At 39.2% G+C, this 26,807-nt stretch overlaps 1 protein-coding gene across 1 annotated transcript in view; it reads right to left on the reverse strand.

Annotated features, from left to right (window-relative positions):
• The window catches only part of SLC25A12 (solute carrier family 25 member 12), a 62,952-nt gene extending 39,611 nt beyond the window's left edge, over positions 1-23,341 (reverse strand). The window contains exons 1-5 of the mRNA XM_070731755.1: positions 22,970-23,341; positions 20,336-20,389; positions 10,516-10,658; positions 4,887-5,002; positions 203-342 (exon numbers count right to left, since the gene is read on the reverse strand). Coding sequence (XP_070587856.1) covers positions 203-342; positions 4,887-5,002; positions 10,516-10,658; positions 20,336-20,389; positions 22,970-22,981 — 465 coding nt within the window. The 5' untranslated portion in view covers positions 22,982-23,341. The remainder of the gene's footprint in view (positions 1-202; positions 343-4,886; positions 5,003-10,515; positions 10,659-20,335; positions 20,390-22,969) is intronic.
• Positions 23,342-26,807: the final 3,466 nt, after the last annotated feature.

The raw sequence follows: 26,807 nt of genomic DNA on the forward strand, positions 1-26,807 counted from the left end.
AAGCTTCACATATACAGCTCATCATTTGTTGTCATGTTGTAAGAATAGCAAGATTATTAACAACCATTTTTCTATTTGGATTAAAATGTAAAATACTGAAAATTGAAGTAGCAATGCAATTTATTACTATTTTGCAAACATGATCTTGTGCTCAACAGACATACATTATGTTATAGCGAAAAATAAATAAAAAGTAACTGACCTGCAAAAACTGAGTGAATTCTGAGTATGTCAGATGTTTCTTTCTATTATGTCCAAAGTGCAATCGAATGAATTCACAATCCCAGTTAAAAGGGATGTGTTGATGAATAATGGTCTGTCCAAATATTTCCTTTACATTTTCTTTAAAAAGAAGAAAAATGTTAGAAAATAAAACGTCAGCCCTACTTTACTTTAACAGAAAATGAAATTACTTTTCAAGAGCTGTTCAGAGGGTTTAAAAAAAAAACATATATAGGTTAGAAAGCTATTTACTTTTGCAGCAGAAAAACAAACTTTATATAGATTATTTCCAAATTCCACTTCTGTGTTTATATTATGCAGATCCGTGAGAACCATGATTTTTCCTTGTTCAACTTTAATTAAGGAGCAATTTATTTTGTTCATTAGAAATACCTGGTGCTTTGCATGCTGATATAAAATCAGTGTTGTGTTTCTTGATTTTCCAACCTGTCAAATTAAGACCTTATTGAAAAGCAATGAACACCCATATTTCTGTATATCACAATATTTTGCAGGCTCTGCGTGCTGTGATTGAGAGTTGATTATCATATTCACGCTTGTGCAAATGCCACTATTATGTATACGTATAAGAAACATACAGCAAATTGTGTCATTAACAGCATGAAAAATACATTAACTATTTCAGATGATTGCTCTGAAAAAACTGATAGTGACAGAGTGTTATATAAAGAATCAAACTATAGTAATATTGAAAATATCCCATTATTGGGCCTATTTTGCCTTGGGCAGTGTGATGGGTGGCACATAAATTTAATAAATAAATATTTGCTAAACAACATGAATTTTCAGCCCTGTAAAGTAGGTTGAGATCTCACTCTTCAGGTGAAATCTTTATTACATCTGACCCAAGATATTTTCTCGAAGTTGCCTAGGAAAGCATCTTGCTAGGCATGGATTTGGGGTTAGGAATGTTTGTATCTATAAATAAAGGGAGAATGGCCTACCTACAGTTGTTTTGTGTTGCAGGAGGATGTATAGGAGCTAGAAACTATTATATTTCTGGTATACTTCCATACTAATTTCACATTAAGCTGTCATTAATGTCATGTGCTCAAGACAAATTCCTTGTGTGTCCAATCACACTTGGCCAATAAAATTCTATTCTATTCTATTCTATTATCACTTAATGTTTCAGTGATACTATGAAGATACCCCTTCATGTAAGGAACTGACCCTAAAACTACGCAAGTGACAGTACAGAAACCTCAACCTGGTCTTGTAAACCTTACACTTTAAGGCGTTTTCTCCCTCTTTCAAAATATTAAAGCCTGGAGTCCTCCAATGAAGCTGGAGTCATTGTATACATTGGCTTTCATAAAACTTTAAGATCTTCTGAGACATAACTGTTTGAAAGATTAATCCGCAAGTTGATTCAATCTCTGAATGACCTGCCCAAACCAACTCATGATTCCAAATGTCTGAAATTTTTGCCTAAAGTCACAGCGACCTATTTATGCTCCCAAGGGAATTTGTTGAAAATGGCCACAAAAGCCACAGAATCATGATGACAACAGGATCGGAATGGAAATCACAGTGAAAATGTTGAGAACTATAGGAGCCCTTTTATCCAATATACAGTACTTCACCATACCCTGTTGATAGATAATGCTATGTGCAGTTGCTTTGTTCTATCCAATTTTATTCAATTTGAAAAATATACTGTATCAAAATACACACAGTATAAATGTAACTATATGCTGAAATTAAGCCTGATGAGTGTTGGCAGGATGCAGCTGGGTCCTTTTTGGGCAAAAATACAGAAGCTTTTTGCTTGCCCAGGAATAAAATGTGATTCAATCAATCATAAAACCAAAAAATTGGGGAGAAGCAGGGAATCAGGAATGTACTAAAAGAGATTTCCAGGGGTATGTTGAATACTATACTGACAAACAACTTTTCTGCTTTTTGCTAGCTCAGAAATACTTCTTGTTCTTTGCAATTTTACCTCCAACTTCCTCAGAACTTTTTCTTAATACTTTATAAGTTATAATTGAAATTATAATTTCATGTTATCATATGATACTCTACATTTCCAAACAGTACACTGGGGCTTGAGTCAACTTGTATTTCCTTCAGTGATGAAAAAAAAAGAAAAAAATTGGAATGTAAGATGTACTACAACTATAATCCTGCATCAGGAAAAAAAACAGCTGAATGAGAAGAAACCTGCCATTGTTTTTATAGGTCACATCATGAATTGGCAAACAAATAGGAGGGAAATATCTCAAATTCTTCATCAGCCTGGCCGGATTATTTTTAATCCACAAACCATGTTTACTCGATTGAAGCAGACCATCCCCAAATATATATTTAAAACTAAAACTTCTGAGAGCCTACTTAGAAAAGGAACACATACTGCATACACATACTCAACAATGTTTCTGCCACTACATTGTCTTCAAACAATAAAGGTAAGAATTATATATAATATAGAAGTACCCCTGAATACTTTCCCAACTAATTATCTCCAGCAAAGTTGCCTTTTCATCCTGGCAGCCGCAAATAATACTGCAAAATTCTGAATGGCATTTGCTTCATTATTCCAGCGTTTTAGAGAACAGACAACGCTTTCAATCAAAGTGAATCAGTTTTGAAGCCAACTCAAACTACAGTGTTTTCTGCAAAGTTACCAAGAGTAGTAAAAATGCAATAGAAGTTTAAGGGATGCCTGGCATTTTAATAGTTTCTAATATTTAATGAATCATATTACACATCTCTTATTCTCTTTTAATGTCAGACTTCTCTATTTTACAGAAATTTCCATTCCTGGGAGGGGAGGAATTATTTTACTATGGTGATTCCAAAACTACTATATACTGCTTCTGTATCTTACATCAGAGTTTCTCAAGGTTAGCAACTTGAAGGTGTATGGACTTCAACCTCCATGTGGGTTGAGGAATTCTGTTAATGGGAGTCGACACATCTTCAAGTTGCCAATGCTGAGAAACATTTTCTTAGATGTACCGCCCAGACGTCTAACCACACGGCCTTCTAATGTGGTGAGACAACAATTCCTAAATCCAATCCTGTGATTCTAGGAACTGTACATTTAACCCATTGAAAAGTTTGATACCGTTTGCTTTGTTGTAATAGAGCAACTAATTAGAATGCAACTCTTCAGTAAGGGGAAATCTGAAACTTGTGCAGACAGCAACAATTTCAGGAAAAATCAGTAGAAAGCATATCAAATACATTGTTAAATTATTTTCTTTCTATTTGGCATACTTAATTAGGAAAGCAAGCATGTGAACAAATCAATCTATTTAGTACTAGCGTGTGAACACAATTTTTGTTCTATAGGCATAGGCATTTAGTTTGATGTTTACAACATGATTAAGTTGCATTGTATGCAAAAAGAACTGGAAAGGGAGACACACAGCTAGACCTCCCATTCCTGGCAATTCCCAGCTGTGTTATGCCAATAGAACAGGGTAAATGGGACTGGTTCTTTTTACACACATATAATATGTTCAAAGGGGACTATTAATACAGAAAATAAGTGACTTACATCCTCAAGCATAAAGTGTGGTACCTTTAATAGAAAACATTAGATAATGCCATTAATTTAATTATATCATAGGCCTATAAAAGCCATTAACATTATATGTCTACCATCATAAAATACTAGCCAGGAGCAAAGTCATCTGAGGGCTGATTTTGGTATTAATGAATACGTAAGAGAACAAGTGTAAAACGCAAACAAAACAGAAACAAGAAACTCCATACTAGCAAAATATCCAGAGGGAAACTTGACATGTTAACTTTTCAGAGTTTTGAAAATGCTGGTCACTCTTATTTCTTGCTTTGTGTTTAAGCCTGTTTCTTTCCTTTCTTCCAATTTAAAGAAGCAAAAAAGATACATTTTTATTTCTTTAGACAGATCAGTACTATGACTGATGTCATGAAAATGGAGAACTGGGGGAATATATTTCTAGGGCATTTACCGAGCAGGGGCATTAAATAACATCTCATATCAAACAGCTGACGTTTTGGCAAAAAATGAATTGATAACAAAGCTTTCAAATGTTATTCTAGAAACTCAGGGAAATCTAATTGCTTGAAGTTAAATTGGCCCAAAGATAACCTTTGCACCAGTTATTTTAGAAATGTTCATGCTCTGCAGTTAGACAATTATGTAGCATTTTAAGAATGAATTATTGTTAAGATATTCATGAACTGGGAGAGCCAATGGTAACAAGGTCAGTCAAGGAACAGGCCTAGCAACTAAGTCAGCCAATGGGAGCTAATCACTTCTGAATCTATGCAGAGAATCAAAACTAAAACGTAAGCTTAAGGCTGGGCATGGCTCAGTCCACTCTGCTCTCTCATCCACTCTGAACTCTGCTGAAATGAAACTAACTGTTCTCTGGTGTCTGTAACTGCTTCAAGAAGAACTCTGCTACTGGTATCATAAATTAATCTGTTACTATGTTTATAAAGAAGTTTATGAATCCAACTGAATCAGTCTTCTGTGTGTGCTTCTGGTTTTGATTTTTGCAATAAACTCTAATACTTATTACATAGGTCCAGCATTCAAATCTACAAAGAAATATGCAATTTGTCCTGCAATTTCTGAAATAAAAACTCAAAATATTATCCTTTCCTATGGCATAAATAATACTTAGCCCTAGATAAGTTCTTACCAAAGGTCACTTCACCATTGCCACTCTTGTCAAACAACTGGAAAGCAACAATGAACATTGCATCTGGTGTGCATAAAACTGACTCAAATGCCAAGAACTCTTGGAAGGAAATTAACCTGTGAATCCAAAAACACAAATTTTAGAGCGGAAGGTGATGCAAAGATGGGGTAGAAAATATTTCAAGAGGTTCAGTTATGAAACAATCAAATCTTATAAAATCTAGATGCTGGGCAAAATGTAGCGAATCCTAGGAAATTCAAACTGTAAGCAAATAACTAAGAAGAGAAATGGGACAATTTGTCACGGCCAAATCACTATGGGGCAATTTAACAATTCTATTTAAGTATTTAACAGAAATGTTATGCTGGTATACTTTTTAAAAGGGACAAGACAAATTGTCCTGAGTCCTTCAGGATTGGGCATCATAGAAGTCGAATAAATAAATTCCACTTTGGCTTTGATCTTCCTTCCATCAGATTCTTACAGACGAGGAACACATCCCAACCTGGAAAAAGGCTAGAAAACCATTAAAACAGTGACAATTTACTTTAAAACATAGAGCTAGATATAAATTAGCATCCTTTTAAAATTTATGTTATGATCTGAGCTGGAGTTAGTCCTCCATTATTTTGTTCTGAATTTTGTGTTTGTCTGGGTGCATATTTGTCCTGGGAATTTAGATACTAAGGCCTCCAGGATTCATTGTTCTTTCTTTTCTTTTCTTCAATTGCCTTCAATGCTGAATTAGCTCCTTAATCTTAATCTGCATAATAAACATAATCCTTTTATTGAATTTAGCAGTTTTATTCCCTTACAAATTGGCCTATCACACATCTCAGCCACTCCACTTGCTATATAAAGCAAAGAACAGGAAGGAGAACATGGAAGTAAAGGTGTTCAGAGAACTTTACTAGCCTATAGAAGGCAGGGTTCCTCTTTTAGTTTGCAATACAGCCAAAGACAAATAAATAAAACAAGTGACAAAAAAAACAGAAGTTCCCAACCTGCATTCCTAGAGACAACCCAAAGTCCCACTCACATACAGCCTTCAGGGACTTCTAAAAGTTGTCCCCAAAATGTAATAGTCAAAATGAATAAATGCATAATTGTTCATATTAAATTTAAATCAGATCATATCAAGCTTAGTTTCTGTTCTTTTGCCAATGACTATTTTGGAGATGTAACTACCAATATGCTAATAAAAAATGCAACTTCCAGCCTCTCAAAAATACAGCAACATTCACAGCCCCAGAAAGGCGATCGAATTTGAGATCTAAGAAGAAAAGTCCTTTTATTGCAATGATATAAAGCATGATTTCTGGTATGGATAGAAATTAATTCAACACATTTCCTTGGCAACTTATAGCTACTTATGTTTAAATGAACAACACAATAAAAGAAAGAATATTTTAAGAGTAGCAGCAAAGGTCATATGTGCTCACCAAATAACCCTAAGGAATTTAAGAGGCTTTTAATTTTACAAAAATGAAGATTAGATATTTATTCTGGCAGCCACCCACAAAAAGGGCTACATTTAATTTTGTACGTAACCTTTAATTGCCTTTCTATCACAGTCCTCCAATGGCATTAGTGGCCTTTGCGCCCCACTGTGTTTAATTCCTGAATATTGTCCAGAAACATCTGCCCTTCTTGAAAATAGAATTGGAGATCCAAAGAAAGCAAAATGAGAAAAGGACGCCCGCTGAGCTGCTCTAAAACTGCTGGGGTTAAAAGGTTACGTCTGAACAGAATGGATAATCTGTAAATTAGTTTCCATAAGCAATTTAAAAATAAAAATATTGTTGGTAAAAAAAATACTTAAAAGAAGCATTAACTCTGATTCTACAAATAGTTTTCTTACCATGTATAATAACATCTGTGATTCAGACTCCAGAAGCTCAGCTTGTCAAATTATCCTATCTTTTTAATGCCCAGAAATGGTATGGGATCACTAAAATATGCAAGGTTTTAATAATGTCACCCCGAGGCTTGTAAAGGAATACCAAAATCCAATAAGAAGTTTTAATATTCCAGTACTCTAAGTTTATCAAGATTTGGGCATTTTTAAAAAAGAATAATTTTAATTCACTTTAATTTAACTCAGGGGCACTGTTTAAAGATAATATATTGTCCCAACACTGGGTAGTTGATTCCTACCTTAGAGACCTCTATATCATGCTGTTATTTAGTCTATTTGTTTTCCTATATTCATATATGAAACAACAAGCACAGTATGGTTTCTCACATGAAAGATCCAAATATGCTACCTGCACCCATAATTTAGACCATAGCACCTAATGGCTTAATCTTCAATTTTTAAATTGTCCATTTATTAGATTGGTACCTGGCTTTTCAAGCACACACCTCTCTTTTCCCATATTTTCCTACAATTCTGTAAGACAAGCTGGTCTAAGGAAGAAAAACTAGCATGAAGTCACCCAGGGAACTTCTGTGGCTGAGGTTGATCTAGAACAGGCATGGGCAGCTCATGACCCCTGCATTGCATGTAGCCCTGGTTAGCTAGCAATGTGGCCGCATAAGATTGTAACGTGTGATTTTTATCAAAAGCCACTATACTACACTGCTCAAAAAAAATAACACATCCTAGATCTGAATGAATGAAATATTCTCATTGTATACTTTGTTCTGTACAAAGTTGAATGTGCTGACAACAAAATGAAATTGATTGTCAATCAGTGTTGCTTCTTAAGTGGACAGTTTGATTTCACAGAAGTTTGATTTACTTGGAGTTATATTCTGTTATTTAAGTGTTCCCTTTATTTTTGAGCAGAATATATATGTTATATGTAGCTCAAGACAATTCCTCTTCACTCAATACAGCCTGGGCAAGTCAAAAGGTTGGACACGCCTGGTCTGGGGCTTGGGTCTCTCCAGTCCCAATTCAATCCCTTAACCATTATAACTGAAAAGATTGTTTTGAAAACTAAATAATAGTTTCTTAAACCAAGGGAAGCTGCTGTAACATGCAATAACCTTCACATGGTTCCTACTTTTGGATTGCAATTTAAAATGTCATCATTCATTGGTGTGGCCAAATGCCGCAGCGAGACAGGTGCTCCCCGCGCTCCGCTAGGGAACTCCAATATCCCCACCACTAGGAAGTCTGGCTCAATCAGAACCAATCCAGAACCACTCTATAGGGGTGGGGGAAAGAGAGGCACCTGCCGGCAAGCTGGGAGAATGGCAAACCACACAGGGAGCCGACAAAGCCCTCTCGGGCTGAGGCGACAGAATACAGTACAACATTGTCATCCTAGCTGCGGCGGCCACAAACGGATGGATTGATTGTTGAAGATTGTTGAAGATTGATTCACCTGAGAAGAAAGAGCATGCTGGAGAGTGAGAAGAAGGTAGTAAAGAGAAGATGGTGAGTGCTTTTGTTCACCGATAGAAGCCCAAAACAAATTGTTTAAAAAAATTAAAGGGGATCAAAAGGACAGGAACCTTTAAAAATGCAGCTATCTGTTTAAGAGAGGACCATAGAGAAATTGAAAAAAAAGAAGTAAAATTGAACTGATGCCTAACCCTTGAGGATTCGGAACTTTGCTATTGAAGTGGTCATTTAATAGTCTGGCAAAGAAGTTTTTTCAATGAAAATATTTTGTTGATAGAACTGATTAAAATACAGATGAATACTATGGAATAAAAAGATATGTGGTTGGATTTAGGATGCATAAACTTGGATTAGACAAATAATATGATTATTGAATGTTAAAAAGGTATTGTTTATTCAATCTCATATTTTACAGCAGATAAATGTATTTCTATTAAGGAAATTTATAATATACAGTAATTGTAAACACAAGTTGTATAGTTAATGTGTTCACATACATGATACAGGATCTGAATATAAATGTGAGTAAACCACAGTGTAAGAACTACGATGATATTGATGCACATAAGATACAAGAGAATAATATTATTGTTAATACGAGACCACAGGATAAATTTATAGTTACATTTTGATTTTTTTATTGGGTGTTTAGAAATGGTTGGGGAAAAAAGCAAAAGATGAGCTAAGATATTAAAGAAGGAGAGGAAGTAATAAAGCCTAAAACTAAGCAGCACAAGAAATAACAATTAGTTTGTAAAATCTAGCTATAGCAACTAATCTGGAACAAAAATTGAATTGCTTGGGGGTAGACCCAGGAGACAAAACGAGGTAAAAGGAGGTAATACAAGTTAAAATGCATATATCAAAAGTTAAGATTTAAATATAATAGATAGGAGATTTAGAAATAAGAGAGGTGATTATAAAGGGTAAGATCTAGAGAAGAATTTTAGTCTGTCATGTAATTGTAAGAGAATTATCCACTTAGGGAAGGATTTTGAGGGTGGATCGGAAGTAGGAAAGAAGGAGAGAAAAGGGAGAGAGTAGAGGAAGAGTAGGAGAAAGAAGGAGGAAGAAGGGAATGGTAGTAGAAGGAGTAAGAAAGTAGGTAGTAGAGGTGGAACAGCCACCTGAGATAGAAAGAGGGAAGTGGAGAGAAGAAAGATGGATACAGATGAAATAGTATAAAGCAAAATTGGAATGTGATCTAGTTTATTGTACTTGAAAAATGATATATGCATATTAAGTTGTATTGGAGGTGTATAAAGTTGATGGTTGAATGTGGAGAAAAATAAAACATATTACAGTGGTACCTCGGTACTCGAATGCTTTGGTTCCCGTACGGCAAAAATTTGCTTCGGTATCTGAACAAAAATTCGGATACTGAACAGCCAGAGAAAATTTTGTTCATTATCTGAAATGTTACCGCTGAGGGCTCCTACAATCTCAGCAGCTTCAGGGGGCTGAGGAGCTCTCTAAGAGCTCCAAGCTGCAGGAAGGGTGGGGGCTGCTACAATCCTGGCAGCTTCGGGGGGCTCCTTTCTTCATTGCTTCCTCTTATTACCTGTAAGCAGCTGCAAAAACTTTCTCCTTCCCGGTGGCTCCTTCCCTTCGAGTAGCAACAGCGCCGGGAACGTCACGTGATGAAGGGAAGCCGCCGGAGCCATCTCAGCAGTTGCCGCCGTTCCAGCAGCTTCCCTTCATTACGTGATGTTCCCAGCGCTGTTGCTCCTCGAAGGGAAGGAGCCACCGGGAAGGAGAAAGTTTTTGCAGCTGCTTACAGGTAATAAGAGGAAGCAATGAAGAAAGGAGCCCCCCGAAGCTGCCGGGATTGCAGCAGCCCCCACTCTTCCTGCAGCTTGGAGGAATTATAGAACTCCTCAGCCCCCCAAAGCTGCTGGGATTGTAGCAGCCCCCACCCTTCCTGCAGCTTGGAGGAATTATAGAACTCCTCAGCCCCCTGAAGCTGCTGGGATTGTAGCAGCCCCCACCCTTCCTGCAGCTTGGAGTACCGAATTTATTTATCCCATTGGAAATAAAGAAAATAGATTTAATTGGTTCCCAGCGAGTTAACAGAGGCTGGGAACCAATTAAATCCATTTCCATTATTTCCTATGGGATAAATAAATTCAGTACTCGACCAAATCAGTTCTCGACCACACTTCTGGAACGAATTGTGGTCAAGTACCGAGGTACCACTGTATTTAAAAAAAACCAACAAATTTAAAATGACATCATTCTCTATCAAAGATTACAATTAAGTGGTAGATTGCTCACCCATCTTTTGTCTGATCTGCTACTCCTGCCAATAAATCCACTGTTTTAGGATTATAATGAGGTTCAGTATATATTCCCAAGTATCGTCGCACAAAATCTTCAGGTGTCATGTAACGTTCTCCACTTTGTTCAACAGTGGCATACTAAAGACAAAAGCAAATAGAATTATTGTATACTTTTTCAGCAAATAGAATGGAATGGAATCAATAGCGGATTTCATTTACCTTTGTTACCAGTTTGGGAACGGGAGCACATGGGTGTACACACACTTCACACGCATTCAACACTTCTACACATGAACAGAACCTTTTGCACATGTGCAGAGCATTTTTGATGCTGTCTGGGTGGGTGAGTGGAGCCTCGCACCATCGCTACCAGTTTGCCCAATCTGGGGCAAACTGGTAGCAACACACCATGGAATGGAATGGAATAGGTTGGAATGAAGTCCTGGAGGTCTTCTAGTCCAACCCCTGCTCAGGCAGGAAGTCCTATATAATTTCAGACTGGTTGTCCAATCTCTTCTTAAAAACTTGCAATATTGGAACATTCACAACTTCTGGAGGCAAGCTGTTCCACTGATTAATTGTTCTAACTATCAGAAATTTTTTCCTTAGTTCTAAGTTACTTCTCTCCCTGTTTAGTTTCCACCCATTGCTTCTTATTCTACCCTCAGTTGCTTTGGAGAATAGCTCAACTCCCTCTTCTTTGTGGCAGCCCCTGAGATATCAGATCATGCAGAATGCAGCTGTGAGAGCAATCATGGCCCTCCCCAGGTATGCCTATGTCACACCAACACTCCACAGTCTGCATTGGTTGCCGATCAATTTCCGGTCACAATTCAAAGTGTTATGACCTACAAAGCCCTTCATGGCATCGGACCAGAATATCTCCGAGACCGCCTTCTGCTGCACGAATCCCAGTGACCTATTAGGTCCCACAGAGTGGGCCTTCTCCGGGTCCCGTCAACTAAACAATGTTGGTTGGCGGGCCCCAGGGGAAGAGCCTTCTCTGTGGTGGCCCCGATTCTCTGGAACCAGCTCCCCCCAGAGATTATAACTGCCCCTATCCTCCTTGCCTTTCGTAAACTCCTTAAAACCCACCTTTGTCGTCAGGCTTGGGGGAACTGAGATATCTCCCCCAATTTATGTATGGTATGTTTATAGGTATGTCTGCTTAAAAATGGGGTTTTTTAAATATTTTAAATTGTAAATTATTAGATTTGTCATGAACTGTTTTATTGTGTTGTGAGCTGCCCCGAGTCTACGGAGGGGCGGCATACAAATCTAATAAATAAATAAATAAATAAATATTGGAGCTCTGCTATGTCACCCCCTAGCCTAGTCCTTCTTTTCATTAAACTAGATATGCCCAGTTCCAGCAACCATTCTTTATATGTTTTAGCCTCTAGTCCCCTAAACATCTTTGTTGCAAACGGAAATGTTAATATCATAGTGCTGTCATTAGGGTTATGCAAACTGTTTTTGCATAACTTTAATCTCTCTTCTTGAAATCTCTCTTTTAAAAATTATTAGGTAAATATCAATGCTCCACGATCAGAAAGCAAGCTTTCTCTTTTACTACTCCAGCCAAAGAAGTGATAGGAGAGAGGTCTAGAGCTAGGATCTCCAACCTTGGCAACTTTAAGCCCGGTGGACTTTAACTCCCAGAATTCCCCAGCCAGCTTGCTAGGGAATTCTGGGTGTTGAAGTCCTCCAAACTTAATAGAATAGAATAGAATAGAATTTTTATTGGCCAAGTGTGATTGGACACACAAGGAATTTGTCTTGGTGCATATGCTCTCAACGTACATAAAATAAAATATACATTTGTCAAGAATCATGTGATACAACACTTAATGATTGTCATAGGGGTCAAATAAGCAATGAAGAAGCAATATTAATAAAAATCTTAGGATATACGCAACAAGTTACAGTCATACAGTCAACATGGGAGGAAATGGGTGATAGGAATGATGAGAAAAACTAGTAGAATAGAAGTGCAGATTTAGTAGAAAGTCTGACAGTTTTGAGGGAATTATTTGTTTAGTAGAGTGATGGCGTTCGGGAAAAAACTGTTCTTGTGTCTAGTTGTCTTGGTGTGCAGTACTCTGTAGCGACGTTTTGAGGGTAGGAGTTGAAACAATTTGTGTCCAGGATGCGAGGGGTCAGTAAAATATTTTACCCGCCCTCTTTTTGACTCGTGCAGTATACAGGTCCTCAATGGAAGGCAGATTGGCAGCAATTGTTTTTTCTGCAATTCTGATTATCCTCTGAAGTCTGTGTCGGTCCTGTTGGGTTGCAGCACCAAACCAGACAGTTATAGAGGTGCAGATGACAGACTCAATGATTCCTCTGTAGAACTGAATCAGCAGCTCCTTGGGCAAGTTTGAGCTTCCTGAGCTGGCGCAGAAAGAACATTCTTTGTTGTGCTTTTTTGATGATGTTTTTGATGTTAGGTGACCATTTTAAGTCTTGAGATATGATAGAACCTAGGAATTTGAAGGTCTCTACTGTTGATACTGTGTTGTCTAGTATTGTGATAGGTGGAAGGGTGCAAGGGTTTCTCTTAAAGTCTACCACCATTTCTACAGTTTTGAGTGTGTTAGGGTTAGGGTTACCAAGATTGGAGACCCCTGCTCTAGAGTACTGCAGGAGGATGATAAAGAGTAAATCTGAGTAAATCAAAGACTACAGATTCCAGTTGGATTAACAAATGTTGCTCTCTTTCAGATATTGTTGCTATATGTGGATATCTGAAAGAAACTGACATCATCATTCTAAATAATGTTGGCATGAACAGAAACCAACACAAATGTTCACATTTTCTTAAGCAGTCTCTAAAAGTTGAAATAATAATTCCTCATCAAACTAGGCTAGAAAATGTAAATCTTGAAGTGCCTAGACAAATGAATATAACTAAGGATATTTATGTTCTGGGGTTGAAAATCCATGTAAACAGCATGTCAAGTAATCCAAACTATACAGAGCAAGTCACATAAACCAAGAAAATAAACCAAGTAATTTTTTTACACTGTTTATTCTGCTGCTGAGGCCCAAATCACAAAGCATTTGGATTAAATATAGCCTACTACAAATCACAAAAGCTGTGGATGGATAACGGAACCGTTTAGAAAGTTGTATGTTACATTCGAAAATATACACATGCAAATACCACTGGCATACCAACTGTACTAAAGTCCTGCAGCTCTGCATGCAATCCACAGATGTCACACGCATATGTCCATTGTGTTTTACACAATGTTAACATTTGGGAACTCTCCAGGAAAAACATGTCTTTATTGGGGAGGCAGAAAATAGATTTGATTGCAATAGGCCAGACCAGAGAGGTTCCAGGAGAAAGGTAGCATAGCCATGTAACAGGTCAATCAAAGCAGGCAAGCACTTTCATTTTGTCCACTTCAAGTTTCTCTAATGGTTTCATTTTCTTTTTTAGATGAATCTCGTTCCATTTCTAGGCAAGCTAAGTATATAGCAAAGCCCTCTGGACTTACATTTGTTCTCAAAAATGCAACCCTGCTGTGCTGTTCGGGTCTGTGAGACCCGAAATCAAATTTTGAGACCCTGTAAAAAAATTTCCCTACATATCTGAAACTCGAAATTTCATTATTTTGCATCATTTCAGGGGTTCTCTCTATAAGAACTTTTTTTGGGGGGTGGGGGGCTTCTTTCTTGCTGAAAAAAACCCCATCCCTAGAGTTCTGTTCCCGGGTCACCCTGACCCGGACCGAAAATTCTTCATTTGAAGTGCTTATGTTTGGTCCATTTGAAAACCTTTTTCACTTGGAAAGTAGTCTGAACATTTCTGCACACAATGATATGAAAATTGAACTGGAAAAAATGATGCTTATTTGTTTATTTTGGTCACAAAAGGGCCACCCCCACTCGGCCTTGCTGTGTGCCATTATTTTCACTTTTTATATATATTTGGCTTGAAATATTTGGAATATCCTTTTGAAAAGCAAGCACATGATAGCCAGACAACTAATTTTATGAAAGAAATCCATTTTACTAAAAACAAGTATGTAATTTTGAAATTAACAGCATAATTTTTATATAAATTGAAATACTGTAATTGAAAACAGTGGGGGGGAGACTTTTATGTGCAAAATAAACAAATAAGCATCAATTTGTTCAGTTTAATTTTCATATCATTGTGTTCAGAAATGTTCAAGCTACCAATCCCACACCATCTTTAGTAAAATAGAATGCATTTTGCAAGCAAAACTATCTATAAATTGAAAACAAATTCACAAAAATGGGGGGCGCATTTTATCAGCAAAATAAACCAATAAGCATTAATTTTTTCATTTCAATTTTCATTTCATCGTGTGCAGAAATGTTCAAACTTATTTCCAAGTGAAAAAAGCTTTCAAAAAGACCAAATATAAGTACCTAAAATGAACAATTTGCGGTCCGGGTCATATAGACCCGGGAACAGAAGATTAGGGTGTGTTGTTGAGCAGCACACCAGGGTTAAAGGAAGCAAATCTGTGTAAAACAGTACCATTGTACAGTACAACTTGCGATCAAAACTAAGCCCCAAATTTATGTTGCTAAAGTGAAAAATTTGTGAAGTGAATTTTGCCCCATTTTGCGACTTCATATTTGTTAACTGAAATGCTGCAGTTGTTAAATTAGTAACATGGTTGTTATGTGAATCTGGTTTCCCCATTTACTTTGCTTCCCAAAAGGTTGGAAAAGGTGGTTACATGACCCCAACATAACTAATAGGCATTGGGAGAAAGCTGATGCATACTGTCATAAATGTGAGTCAGCTGTCAAGCATCTGGATATAAATCACATGACCATGGGTCATATAAGTTTGAAAAAATTATCATGTCACTTTTTTCAGTGCTGTTATAACTTCGGTCACTAAATGAACTGTTGTAATTCAAGGACTACCTGTATGGTGTTTGTCATGTTTCTGTGAATATTCCCTCCCACTTCTCCTGCAGTCACAAACTCTGCCTTTAAATATGGAATGAAAATATGCAGAATTTGTGACTGCAGATGAAGTGGGAGGGAATATTCACAGAAACTGGTAAGGGAATTTATTTTTCAATTGATGACAATATTTCTTCTAATTAGAAATTAGATCAGGTTAAATAAAATATAAAAAAAACAAAAAAAACAAATGCTTTGCTCCAGATATATTGGGAATTTCTCTCTACATGGGGCTACCTTTGAAAAGTGTTTGGAAACTTCAGATCATGCAGAATGCAGCTGCGAGAGCAATCATGGGCTTTCCCAAATATGCCCATGTTACACCAACACTCCGCAGTCTGCATTGGTTGCCGATCAGTTTCTGGTCACAATTCAAAGTGTTGGTTATGACCTATAAAGCCCTTCATGGCACCGGACCAGATTATCTCCGGGACCGCCTTCTCCGCACAAATCCCAGTGACCAGTTTGTGGGCCTTCTCCGAGTCCTGTCAACTAAACAATGTCGCTTGGCGGGGCCCAGGGGAAGAGCCTTCTCTGTGGCAGCCCTGGCCCTCTGGAACCAGCTCCCCCCAGAGATTAGAATTGCCCCCACCCTCCTCGCCTTTCGTAAACTCCTTAAAACCCACCTCTGCCGTCAGGCATGGGGGAACTGAGATATTCCTTCCCCCTAGGCCTTACAATTTATGCATGGTATGTTTGCGTGTATGTTTGGTTTTATAATAAGTTTTTTTTAGTTGTTTTAGTATTGGATTGTTACATGCTGTTTTTATCACTGTTGTTAGCCACCCCGACTCAACGGAGAGGGGCAGCATACAAATCCAATTAATAATAATAATAATAATAATAATAATAATAATAATAATAATAATAATTTCTGATGAGTGTTAGTCAGGATCCAGTCTGGGTCAGTAACCAGGACCAGAGGTGACTCATCCTGGCGCCCACAAAAGCTCAGAAGACAAAACTGCATAATACGGGAAGGGAGGAATCGGAAGCTAGAAGTAAGTTTTTTTTTCTCTCTCCCATCCACGTAGCAGGCTTTTAGAGAAGGGACAAATAATCTCTTACTAGAGATTCAAATCAAAGTCTTCAAGAGAATGTTGGAAATCATGACAAGGCCCAAATGAAAATAAGCTTAAGGATGCATACCAGAGACTTAACATTCATGCTTCAATTGAAAAGCTCTCTGTGTGCTTGTGTACTCCGTCCAAATAATATCTTAGTTCACTTTCCACAGTTGTCAGTATTGTACTTGAAAGACAGGACGTGCAACTTACTAAACAATAATGAATCAAAGGCATATTTGAAATGCACTGCTGATTTGCCACAATAACCTGGTGGCAAATCAGGAATGACAAGGGCTCTTAGCTACCTTGAATGGATTTATTTTATTTATTTATTATTTGATTTTTATGCCGCCCTTCTCCTTAGACTCAGGGCGGCTTACAACATGTTAGCAAAAGCCCTTTTTAACAGAGCCAGCATATTGCCCCCACAATCTGGGTCCTCATTTTACCCACCTCGGAAGGATGGAAAGCTGAGTCAACCTTGAGCCAGTGATGAGATTTGAACCGCTAACCTGCAGATCTACAGTCAGCTTTAGTGGCCTGCAGTACAGCACTTTACCTGCTGCGCCACCCCGGATGTTGTATTTAAAAGTATTCAGAAAAATGTGGGGTGGGGTGGGAGAAATACAGTAGCCTTCCTGAAACAGATTACCTTATAGACTGCAACACTTACCACCCCATTCATACCAGTAGGAGCTATCATCCAACGTAACTGGTAGGCAGTTGCACTTGGGAGAAAGCTGATGTATGGTAAGTCCAGAACCTTTTTTGAACCCATAACTCACACATTCACTGGAAAGTTGCAGAGAACTCTATCTGAAAAGTAACTACTGAGCTCTCTGCTGACCTGACTATAACACTCACGAATGAAGGTGCCTCAGGACAATGTTGTGGGATTCAATCTGGGTCAGTCATCATGGCAAAATTGGAAGTGTGGAGGCTTCAGTGAGGCCTGTGCGCAAGTGCGGGGGGGGCAGTGTGCAGGGTTGTATACATGTGGGGGGGGCAATGCAGGGTTGTGCACATGTGCAGTGGGAGGGCATTGCATTATGGGTATGGGCACGCATGCACACACTATCACGCACCCGCATATTCTTTTGGCACTCGGGGCAAAAAAGTTTTGCCATTGGTGTTCTAAGGCAGTGTTTCCCAATTTGGCAACTTGAAGATATCTGGACTTCAACTCCCAGAATTCCCCAGCCAACATTCGCTGGCTGGGGAATTCTGGGAGTTGAAGTCCAGATATCTTCAAGTTGCCAAGGTTGGGAAACACTGTTCTAAGGGAATACAAGCCTTTCTACTCTAAAGGGGAAACCCCCCAAAACTTAAGGACCTCACAACTCAAAGCCATTCCTATCCAGACCCCAACAGCCTCCAGACCTCAAGAAATAACAGCATTACTTGGCTGGCTTAGGGTGAAGATGAACATTCATTGATTTGATTTGATTTGATTTGATTTGATTTGATTTGATTTGATTTGATTTGATTTGATTTGATTTGATTTGATTTGATTTGATTTGATTTGATTTGATTTGAGTTGAGTTGATTTGATTTGATTTGTATTCCGCCCCTCTCCGCAGACTCGGGGCAGCTCACAACAATAATAAAACAATGTACAGTACAAAGAACAAATCTAATATTTAAAAATATCTAAAAACCCATTATTTTAAAAACAAAGGACACAAGCATACCATGGAGATGTCTCAATTCCCTCATACCTGATGGCATAGGTGGGTTTTAAGGAGTTTACGAAAGGCAAGGAGGGTGGGGGCAATTCTAATCTCCGGGGGGGAGCTGGTTCTAGAGGGTCGGGGCAGCCACAGAGAAGGCTCTTCCCCTGGGTCCCGCCAGACAACATTGTTTAGTCGACAGGACCCGGAGAAAGCCAACTCTGTGGGACCTAACCGGTTGCTGGGATTCGTGCCGCAGAAAGCGGTCTCGGAGATATTCTGGTCCGATGCCATGAAGGGCTTTATAGGTCATAACCAACACTTTGAATTGTGACTGGAAACTGATCGGCAACCAATGCAGACTGCGGAGTGTTGGTGTAACATGGGCATACCTAGGGAAGCCCATGATTGCTCTCGCAGCTGCATTTTGCACGATCTGAAGTTTCCGAACAGTCTTCAAAGGTAGCCCCATGTAGAGAGCGTTACAGTAGTCGAGCCTCGAGGTGATGAGGGCATGAATGACTGTGAGCAGTGAATCCCGGTCCAGGTAGGGCCACAACTGGTGCACCATGCGAACCTGGGCAAACGCCTCCCTCACCATAGCTGAAAGATTGTTCTCTAATGTAAGCTGTAAGCTGTGGATCAAGGAACAGCTGGTATCAACAGCATTTGGATGATACTTGAATCTATTAATTGTAATGGGTTATGCCAGGGATAGGCAAAGTTGGCTCTTCTATGACTTGTGGACTTCAACTCTCAGAATTCTTGAGCCAATCATGCTAGCTCAGGAATTCTGAGAGTTGAAGTACACATGTCATAGAAGAACCAACTTTGCCTACCCCTGGGTTATGCTAAACAGGACTTCTGGATGCAGCAACCGTACAAAAATAGCTACATTTTGCCAGTCTTATTGCTCCAATGCAATTTTAAGAAATACTGTAATTTTACCCTCAGTCAGTCAGATTTACTTTTGATCATCCTCCTGTAGCACTCCAGTATATTAAGATATATTGAAGGTATATGAAGTTATATGTGGAATGTGGAAGAAAAATAAATAAAACTTTATTGGAATCAGCTCTAGAGTTAATCATATTACATTATTGATAAAGCCTGGAAGCTGAAGTTATTTATTAGTAGCTCCATTGAAATATCAATAAATCAATAATCTAGTTTTTTCTCTTGATACGCTATAGTTCTAAAGGCTGTCCCCTATTGTAAGAAACTCTCATTTTCCACTGCTTCTCAGTTGCTTTTCTCATAATTTATTCTCCATATTTTTACATAGTGAAATGTAACAGCCTTGAAAATAACTACAAGTTGGTTTCATGCTGTTTTTGAAGGACTGGAATATGAAAACACTGGTAGCACTGAAGCACCCAGAAAACAAAAAAAACGTAAACTGAAATAAAACAGAAAATCACTGAGAAAAGATTATCCACAAATAAGGGGTACATTCCAGAAAAAGATATGGGTAAACATGTGGACTTTGAAAACAGAGAAAAAGATAAATGGGGACATTTTTGGTTAGATGCAAAAGACAAGAAAGAAAATGGATTTGAAATTTCACACCTAAGATATGAATGCAAGACAAGATGAGTCAAGTATAAAAGGAAAACATGTAATGTTAATTCTGTGGTGCTCTCCATCTGACTTAGTTAAAACGTAGACCCTGTATTTACTTTACCACTGCAGATCAGGGATAGAGAAGAGACATATGTCTGCAGTCCCACAATGCTCTAGAAACAACTGTCTTGATCATTTTGTCTCAGTCCTGTCTAGACAGGAAAGGCAGACAAATATTCTTGTTGGATGCTCCCAAAAGAAGTTAATCCCAATGGTGTCTAATTGATACTGCCACTATCAAATTGAGCAAAATACCTAATTAAAGCTCTTTCTGCATTATCCTTTGTAGAAATATATTCACTAATTTTCTGGCATGCCACCAGAAAACAGCATCTAACAAAAGGTAAAAATGTAGAGGCCTGCAGACATCAAACATTCTCTGCATCTGATGAAACAGATTATACTCTAAAAGAAACTTTTAAACGTTTAAGGACTACTAGAAGTCTCTGTCATTTTATCCAGAACTATCACAGCTCTCTCAGAAAAAATTACTCACCTGCAAAAATATGTTACGCAGTTCATTTGGATCTGCTCTTTTGGTTGTCTGAACCTATAAAGACAATATTGGGGGGGGAAATAATAGTCCATTGGTCAAGTTATTCAATAACCAAGGAGGGAAACCCTCTCATTGTACTCTTTGATAAAGGTAGCGAGTCTCTTATCTAAATGATAAAATGTTTACAATATTTACACACTTAAAAAGCAAATAAGGTGCTCATATAATTGTCAAACTTGGGATGAATTGCCAAGAACAGACCGTGTAACAAAGAAAAGTAACAAAATTAACAGGATGCTTCTTGGTAGACTTCTTGATGCTATCAGTCCAACTTTGTTGCATTACTATTCCATCTTTCCCTCTTGAAATGACTTTTTGTGGAAAAAATAAAAATAAAACTGAACCATGAAAAACCAAGAAAAAATTGACAGTAACATCTGGCCTGCAATATAAAATTTTATGAACAAAGTAAGACTGGGCTATAATAAATTATCGTGTGAAATTAATAAAAAGTTTTAAACAGAAGACAGCTACGTTCTCAGGCAAAGATAACAGAGTACAACTCAAACATGACCTTGTAGGTGCCAGAAAGTACAAGCAGATTTCCTCAAGTAAATTAATCTCATTCCTGTTCCAAGAAGCAAGATCATATAACCTCTGCAATATAGCATGTGTGAGAGAATCCTATTTTATTACGCACATGGATATTTTTCTAGATGGACGTCAACTGTCTTTTTGCACTGCCCACTTACAAACTTTGGGGAAAACATCAAAATATCCATGATTGTTATATATTAGTGACCATTTCAATTCTATTAAAAAAAAAATTCAGAATCCCCCTCCTCTTCAGAATCACTTACATGTCATTGCTTTATCAAATGGGTGTCTTCCAAGATATGTCAAACTACAAGTCCCAGAATTCCCAGCTACATTGGCCAAAAATGATCCAGGCCAGGGGCCTCCAACCATGGCAATTTTAAGCCTGGCGGACCTCAATTCTCAGAATTTGCAAGCCAGCAGCTGGGGAATTCTGGGAGTTGAAGTCCACTAGGCTTAAAGTTGCCAAAGCTGGAGACCCCTTATCCCTCCAAAAAACCAATCCAACCATAGAGTAGGATTGGGGAGTGGGGAGAACAGGGGTAGATATTCTAAGTTGAACGCTCACCTTCTTCTATATTAAATTAAATTAAATCTAAATTAATTTTAATAAATTTTAAAAAAATAAATACAAATTTAAATTAAATTATATAATAAATTAGAAAGTGAGATGATTGTCCACATCCAGGAAATGCAACACAGCTAGCATGCATGCAGACTGTGAAAATCAGAGTTGCTTCCCTTACAGATTATCCAAACCTAACTTGCTTCATCAGCACAAAGCTTTTACTTTAATGTGATGAAAGACCACATTAAACATAGTTGTCAACTTTCCCCCCCAAATAATCCACACCTCAACATTCCACCGGTCATTAAATCAGATTAGAAAACTACTCCGTCATGCCCACAAATCTGAGGCTGGGAAGAATGTGCTGTGTGCAAGAAGAAACCAGGATTCAAACTCAGGTGTATGGTCCAGAGGCAGCTTTTAAAGACTCCTCCTCGAATTATGCTAAGAGAATCTCTTACAGTCAGGGAGACTGGATCCTGAGCTCAATGAACCCCAATCCTTTAAGCCAGGAGTAGGCAAAGTTGGTTCTTCTATGACTTGTGGACTTCAACTCCCAGAATTCCTAAGCCAATCAGGCTAGCTCAGGAATTCTGGGAGTTGAAGTCCACATGTCATAGAAGAGCCAGCTTTGCCTACTTTAAGCAATCCCGAGTCTGCGAAGAGGGGTGGCATACAAATCCAATTAATAATAATAATAATAATAATAATAATAATAATAATAATAATAATAACAACAACAACTATAAAAAAACCCAAGGGGGCCAAAACTCTCAGGGAATCCAGGAAATATTTCACCTTCGATTGAATGCATGGGTAGATTTGATCATTACACCAACAGTTGCCACTAAGTAACCAGGAATAGCACATTATACTGTTATCCATAGTTACTAAAACCAGGCTGCAAGAAACGTGTAGTTTAAGATGCATTGAGAAACCAGGTTGAGGGCAAAGCAGCCAAGCCAAGCCATCTGGAGTTCATGCTTCTCCAACGTGCCCTCCACCAGACCTCTACGATAACCTTCCCCAACTTAGGACTCTCCATATTACACGCCAGACTTTCAACTCCCAGCCTCAGGGACGGTCCTACTCTGACCAAAATCCCCCCGGAAGACACCGGTTGAGGAAGGCTGCTGCCTATAAGCTGCCCCTTTCCCTCGGCTCCAACGGAGGGACTATTCTTCGACCCCCCCTCCCACAGTCGTCCTTCTCTGAGGTCACTTTTTTTTTAATGTCCGGTTTTCCGCCGCCGTCCCTCTAAGCTAAAACTACAGTACTCCCGTTCCGGCTGCGAGGGGCCCAAGAGCGGGTGTGGGGAGGTGTCGAGGCTACACTGCGGGGGGCTGTCCCCCCCTTCCCCGCAAGGCGCGGGTTGGCCCCGAACAACCTTGCCCGCCGGCGGGAAGGAGCCGCTCGTGCCAACCGGCTCCTTAAAGCAACAAGCAGAGAGAAGGAGAAAGGGGAGTCACCTTGACCGCCATGCTGCGCTCTGGGAAGCGGATGGAGGAGGAGGTGGAGGAGGAGGAGGAGCCTCTCCGCGGCGCTGTCAAGCCGCGGGGCCCGCCGCCGCCCGCCTACCCCAGCCGACCCTCTTCTGCCAGGAGACGCCTCCGCTAAATTCGGGCTCCGAGCTTGTCCCGGCGTGACCCCGAGTTTTGGCGCTCCCGTCGCCGGAACGCGCTCGGTTCTAGAATTCCGGAGTCCTGGACCCTCCGCGTTCTAAACAAGCCGGCCCTCAGTGGGGCCGGCGGGGAGCGCAAAGCCAGCGTCCCTTTATGGCTGCGTTGGCTCCGCATTCCTAAAAAACGCCGAGGCCTGTCGGCATATTAGCCAGTCGATTCGCCTGCCGAGTGCCACCTGGGCGCGGAGAGGGCGTCGTCACTCCAGTTGCATCTGGAATGCCATGGGAAAGCCTCATGATCGGCGAAGGAGGACTTAGATTGTTGGGGGCAATGGGTTGACTCTGTAAAGCGCTTAGAGAAGGCTGTAAAGCGGTATCTAAGTCTAAATGCTATTGCTCCCCCCCCCCCCCCAAAGACTTAATGAACTCAATCTGTATAGTCTGGACTCTGGAGGACAGAAGGGAAAGGGGGGACATGATCGAAACATTTAAATATGTTAAAGGGTTAAATAAGGTCCAGGAGGGAAGTGTTTTTAATAGGAAAGTGAACACAAGAACAAGGGGACACAATCTGAAGTTAGTTGGGGGAAAGATCAAAAGCAACATGAGAAAATATTATTTTACTAAAAGAGTAGTAGATGCTTGGAACAAACTTCCAGCAGGCATGGCTGATAAATCCACAGTAACTGAATTTAAACATGCCTGGGATGAACATATATCCATCCTAAGATAAAATACAGGAAATAGTATAAGGGCAGACTAGATGGACCATGAGGTCTTTTTCTGCCGTCAGACTTCTATGTTTCTATGTTTCTATTTCATTGCTGATGGGAGGAGGGGGATCAGTTTCACTTTATGTAATGTGTGCTCAATAAATAAAGAGAGAAAGAGAGAGAGGAAAAAGAAAGAGAAAGAAAGAAAGAAAGAAAGAAAGAAAGAAAGAAAGAAAGAAAGAAAGAAAGAAAGAAAGGCTTTCATCGAAGATGATGTGCTGGCAAAACCCACATGATCTTGTGTAGATTAATGCAGCTGTCCAGCCGGTGCGGAAGTTGGTGATAACAGCTTGCCACACTATCTATAGAAGGCCTGATGTTTATGGGAACTTGGGAGGGGTGATTTTCATGAGAGAACAGATGCAGCCACAAAGCATTCTTTCGAGTGGTCCAAGGACATCTTATGCCTACCCACCTGAGCGGAAGCAGAAGGAGGACTGGTCACGCTGGCATATTCTGAGTGGGCAATGTGACAGCTTTGTGGGTGAAGGACAAGGGATGTGAACTTTCAACTGGGTGGGAAACTCAGATTCAGGTTTCCCAGTGTAGGTGCCAGGATGGCTCCAGCAATAGAACTTTGGAACTTTGAGGAGTACTTTGACTTGGACTCTGACTTAGTTTGGAGGTTATCTGGAACCTTGACACCAGTCATGCCAGCGTTATCATTGGGATCTTAAGTTTAAAATGCTCAGTGTGGAAGGTCTATTGAAATTGTTTTCACACTTGCACCCAACTTTAAGCAGGTCTCATTCAAGGAAAGCACTACTACTATTTAGAAGATTAAAGGTCACTTTAGTTGAGAAAAGCTAAAGAGTGGTGGCCCCCGCTCCAGAAAATCAATATTTGCCTCTCTTGAAAAATAACGGTTCTATCAAATAATCATGAAAAGTGGTAGCAGCAGCAAATGCATTATTTTTTATTTTTAATACAGTAAATATTAAGTATAACTTGTATAAACAAAAGCTCTTTTAGGCTCCTCCATCATTTTTAAAAGTGCTGAAGGTCTTGAGAGACAAAAATTAAGAAACACTGATCGAAGGTATCGATCGGGCTTATCCCCTACCTGCAATCTGGCAAACCTTTGCAGAGGCTTAGATAGTTCTGGACTAATAAAGACAATAGTTAAAGTATCTAATTTCTATTGTTCATTTGCTTGGGAGGGATTCAAACTCTCAAGACAAGGCTTTTGACTCAGACGCTTTTCCCACCTGCATTTAACTATGGTACAAATATCCCCAACATCTTTATTCTCTCATGTCCCAATAATGTATGTATGTATGTACTATGTATGTATGTGTGTTTGTTTACAAAATGTATTAACCACCCATCTTACCTCAAGGTAACTCTGGGCAGCTTACATTCATAAAAACTGTAGAAAGATAAAAGCACAAATAAAATACTACACACAGCCAAATACAGCGATTGAAAGATGGGGAGGGCAAGAGTAGAATGGAAGAGAGGTGGGATCTGTTGTTAATCAATCCCACCTGTGATTCCACTGTGATGCTCCCCTATTGGAGTCTGAAGGTAACTGGTCTTTGAAGGTGTTGCCTTCATTTCAAAGCTTGCAAACTATTGCTATCTAGTCGTCCTGGTTTTCTTGCAAACTGAGACTGACACCAGAATGTAACTTCTTTATTTTTTATTTATCAGTTTTATTTTATACCTATCTCATGGGTCAGGCAACCCTGAGCTGTTTAACCTTTAACAGATTTTTGGGTCACAGACAGCTTCATAGAATGTAAATACTGTATAAAATATTTTCTTTAACATAAGTGGGTTTGTTTTTTGAAGTAATGTGCAGGAATTTGGCAGCTTTCTGAATGGAAAGTGATCCATTTCCTTCATGATTCTATTTCACTTCTGTGAGAAAAGAGAACAATAAATTTTCTGGAAGGATTAGTGGAGGGAGCGAAAAAATGCAGTCCTTAGTTGTGATTTCCCCTTAGGCCAGCAGTAATCGGTACCAATTTGGGGGAATATCAATTCTGATACCATTCATTGCTGTCACTAAGCCAGTTGCAAGATCCACAAGACACAAGGTCCATCAGTATCAGGCTGATGTGGCTACCTCTTCCACTTTCATCCCCAAATGATTTCTTCCATTGCTTTTCCAATTTCCTCCTCCAGATGCAAAGAACTGCAGAGGAACTAAGTTTTCACTCTCTTGGAAACTTGTGGCAATGGTTTTATGGAAGCCTCAGCTTCTGCAAACACTGAGCAGCTGTTTGGGGGGGTTGCCCCCCCCCCCACATAGACTGTAGAAAGCCAGCATCCTGGTGAATCTGCTGGATAGTTCAGTTGATTTGCTGATGAGCGCAGCTTTGAGAGAACGGTACTTTCATGCTGTTGACAAGGTGTGGGGAGTCTGGGAATTAGAACCTTGCTTTCTCCTGCTTTACCATCCAAGGCTTCTCACCACTTCTGCAAACTCTCTGAAGAATTGTTCACTGGGCTTGTTGGGGTTCTTGCACATCAAAAGTAACAATTTGATCATCATTAGCAAAACAGGAGCAGCATCTTTGGCCCAAAGAATAATTTCCAGCCCTTTGCATGGAGCAAGCAGGAGAAAGAAGCACAATAAACTTTAATGTTGTTACATATTTTCCGCCACATAATTTCATAGTTTCATAGGTTTGCTACATTAAATCTATTTGATTGTTGCATTCTGGGAAATATATTGTTCCTACATTTTGCGTTCAGCCAATTACAGTAATCTAGCAACCTTTTTATGCCCTCTTCACAAGATGCAGACTTTACTTTGAGTTTTCTTGACCCAGACTATAGGAAACTGACTCTCTTGTCATGCCATTGACAGCTTTAGCACTGAAACCAAATTGTTGTCCCAAATGACCGTGCTGTGCAAGAACCAACTAGCACATCAAATAGGACAGATTCAGCCATTGCCAGGTT

This window comes from Erythrolamprus reginae, chromosome 1 (assembly GCF_031021105.1).
Source record: "Erythrolamprus reginae isolate rEryReg1 chromosome 1, rEryReg1.hap1, whole genome shotgun sequence".
Classification (NCBI taxonomy): Eukaryota; Metazoa; Chordata; class Lepidosauria; order Squamata; family Dipsadidae; genus Erythrolamprus; species Erythrolamprus reginae.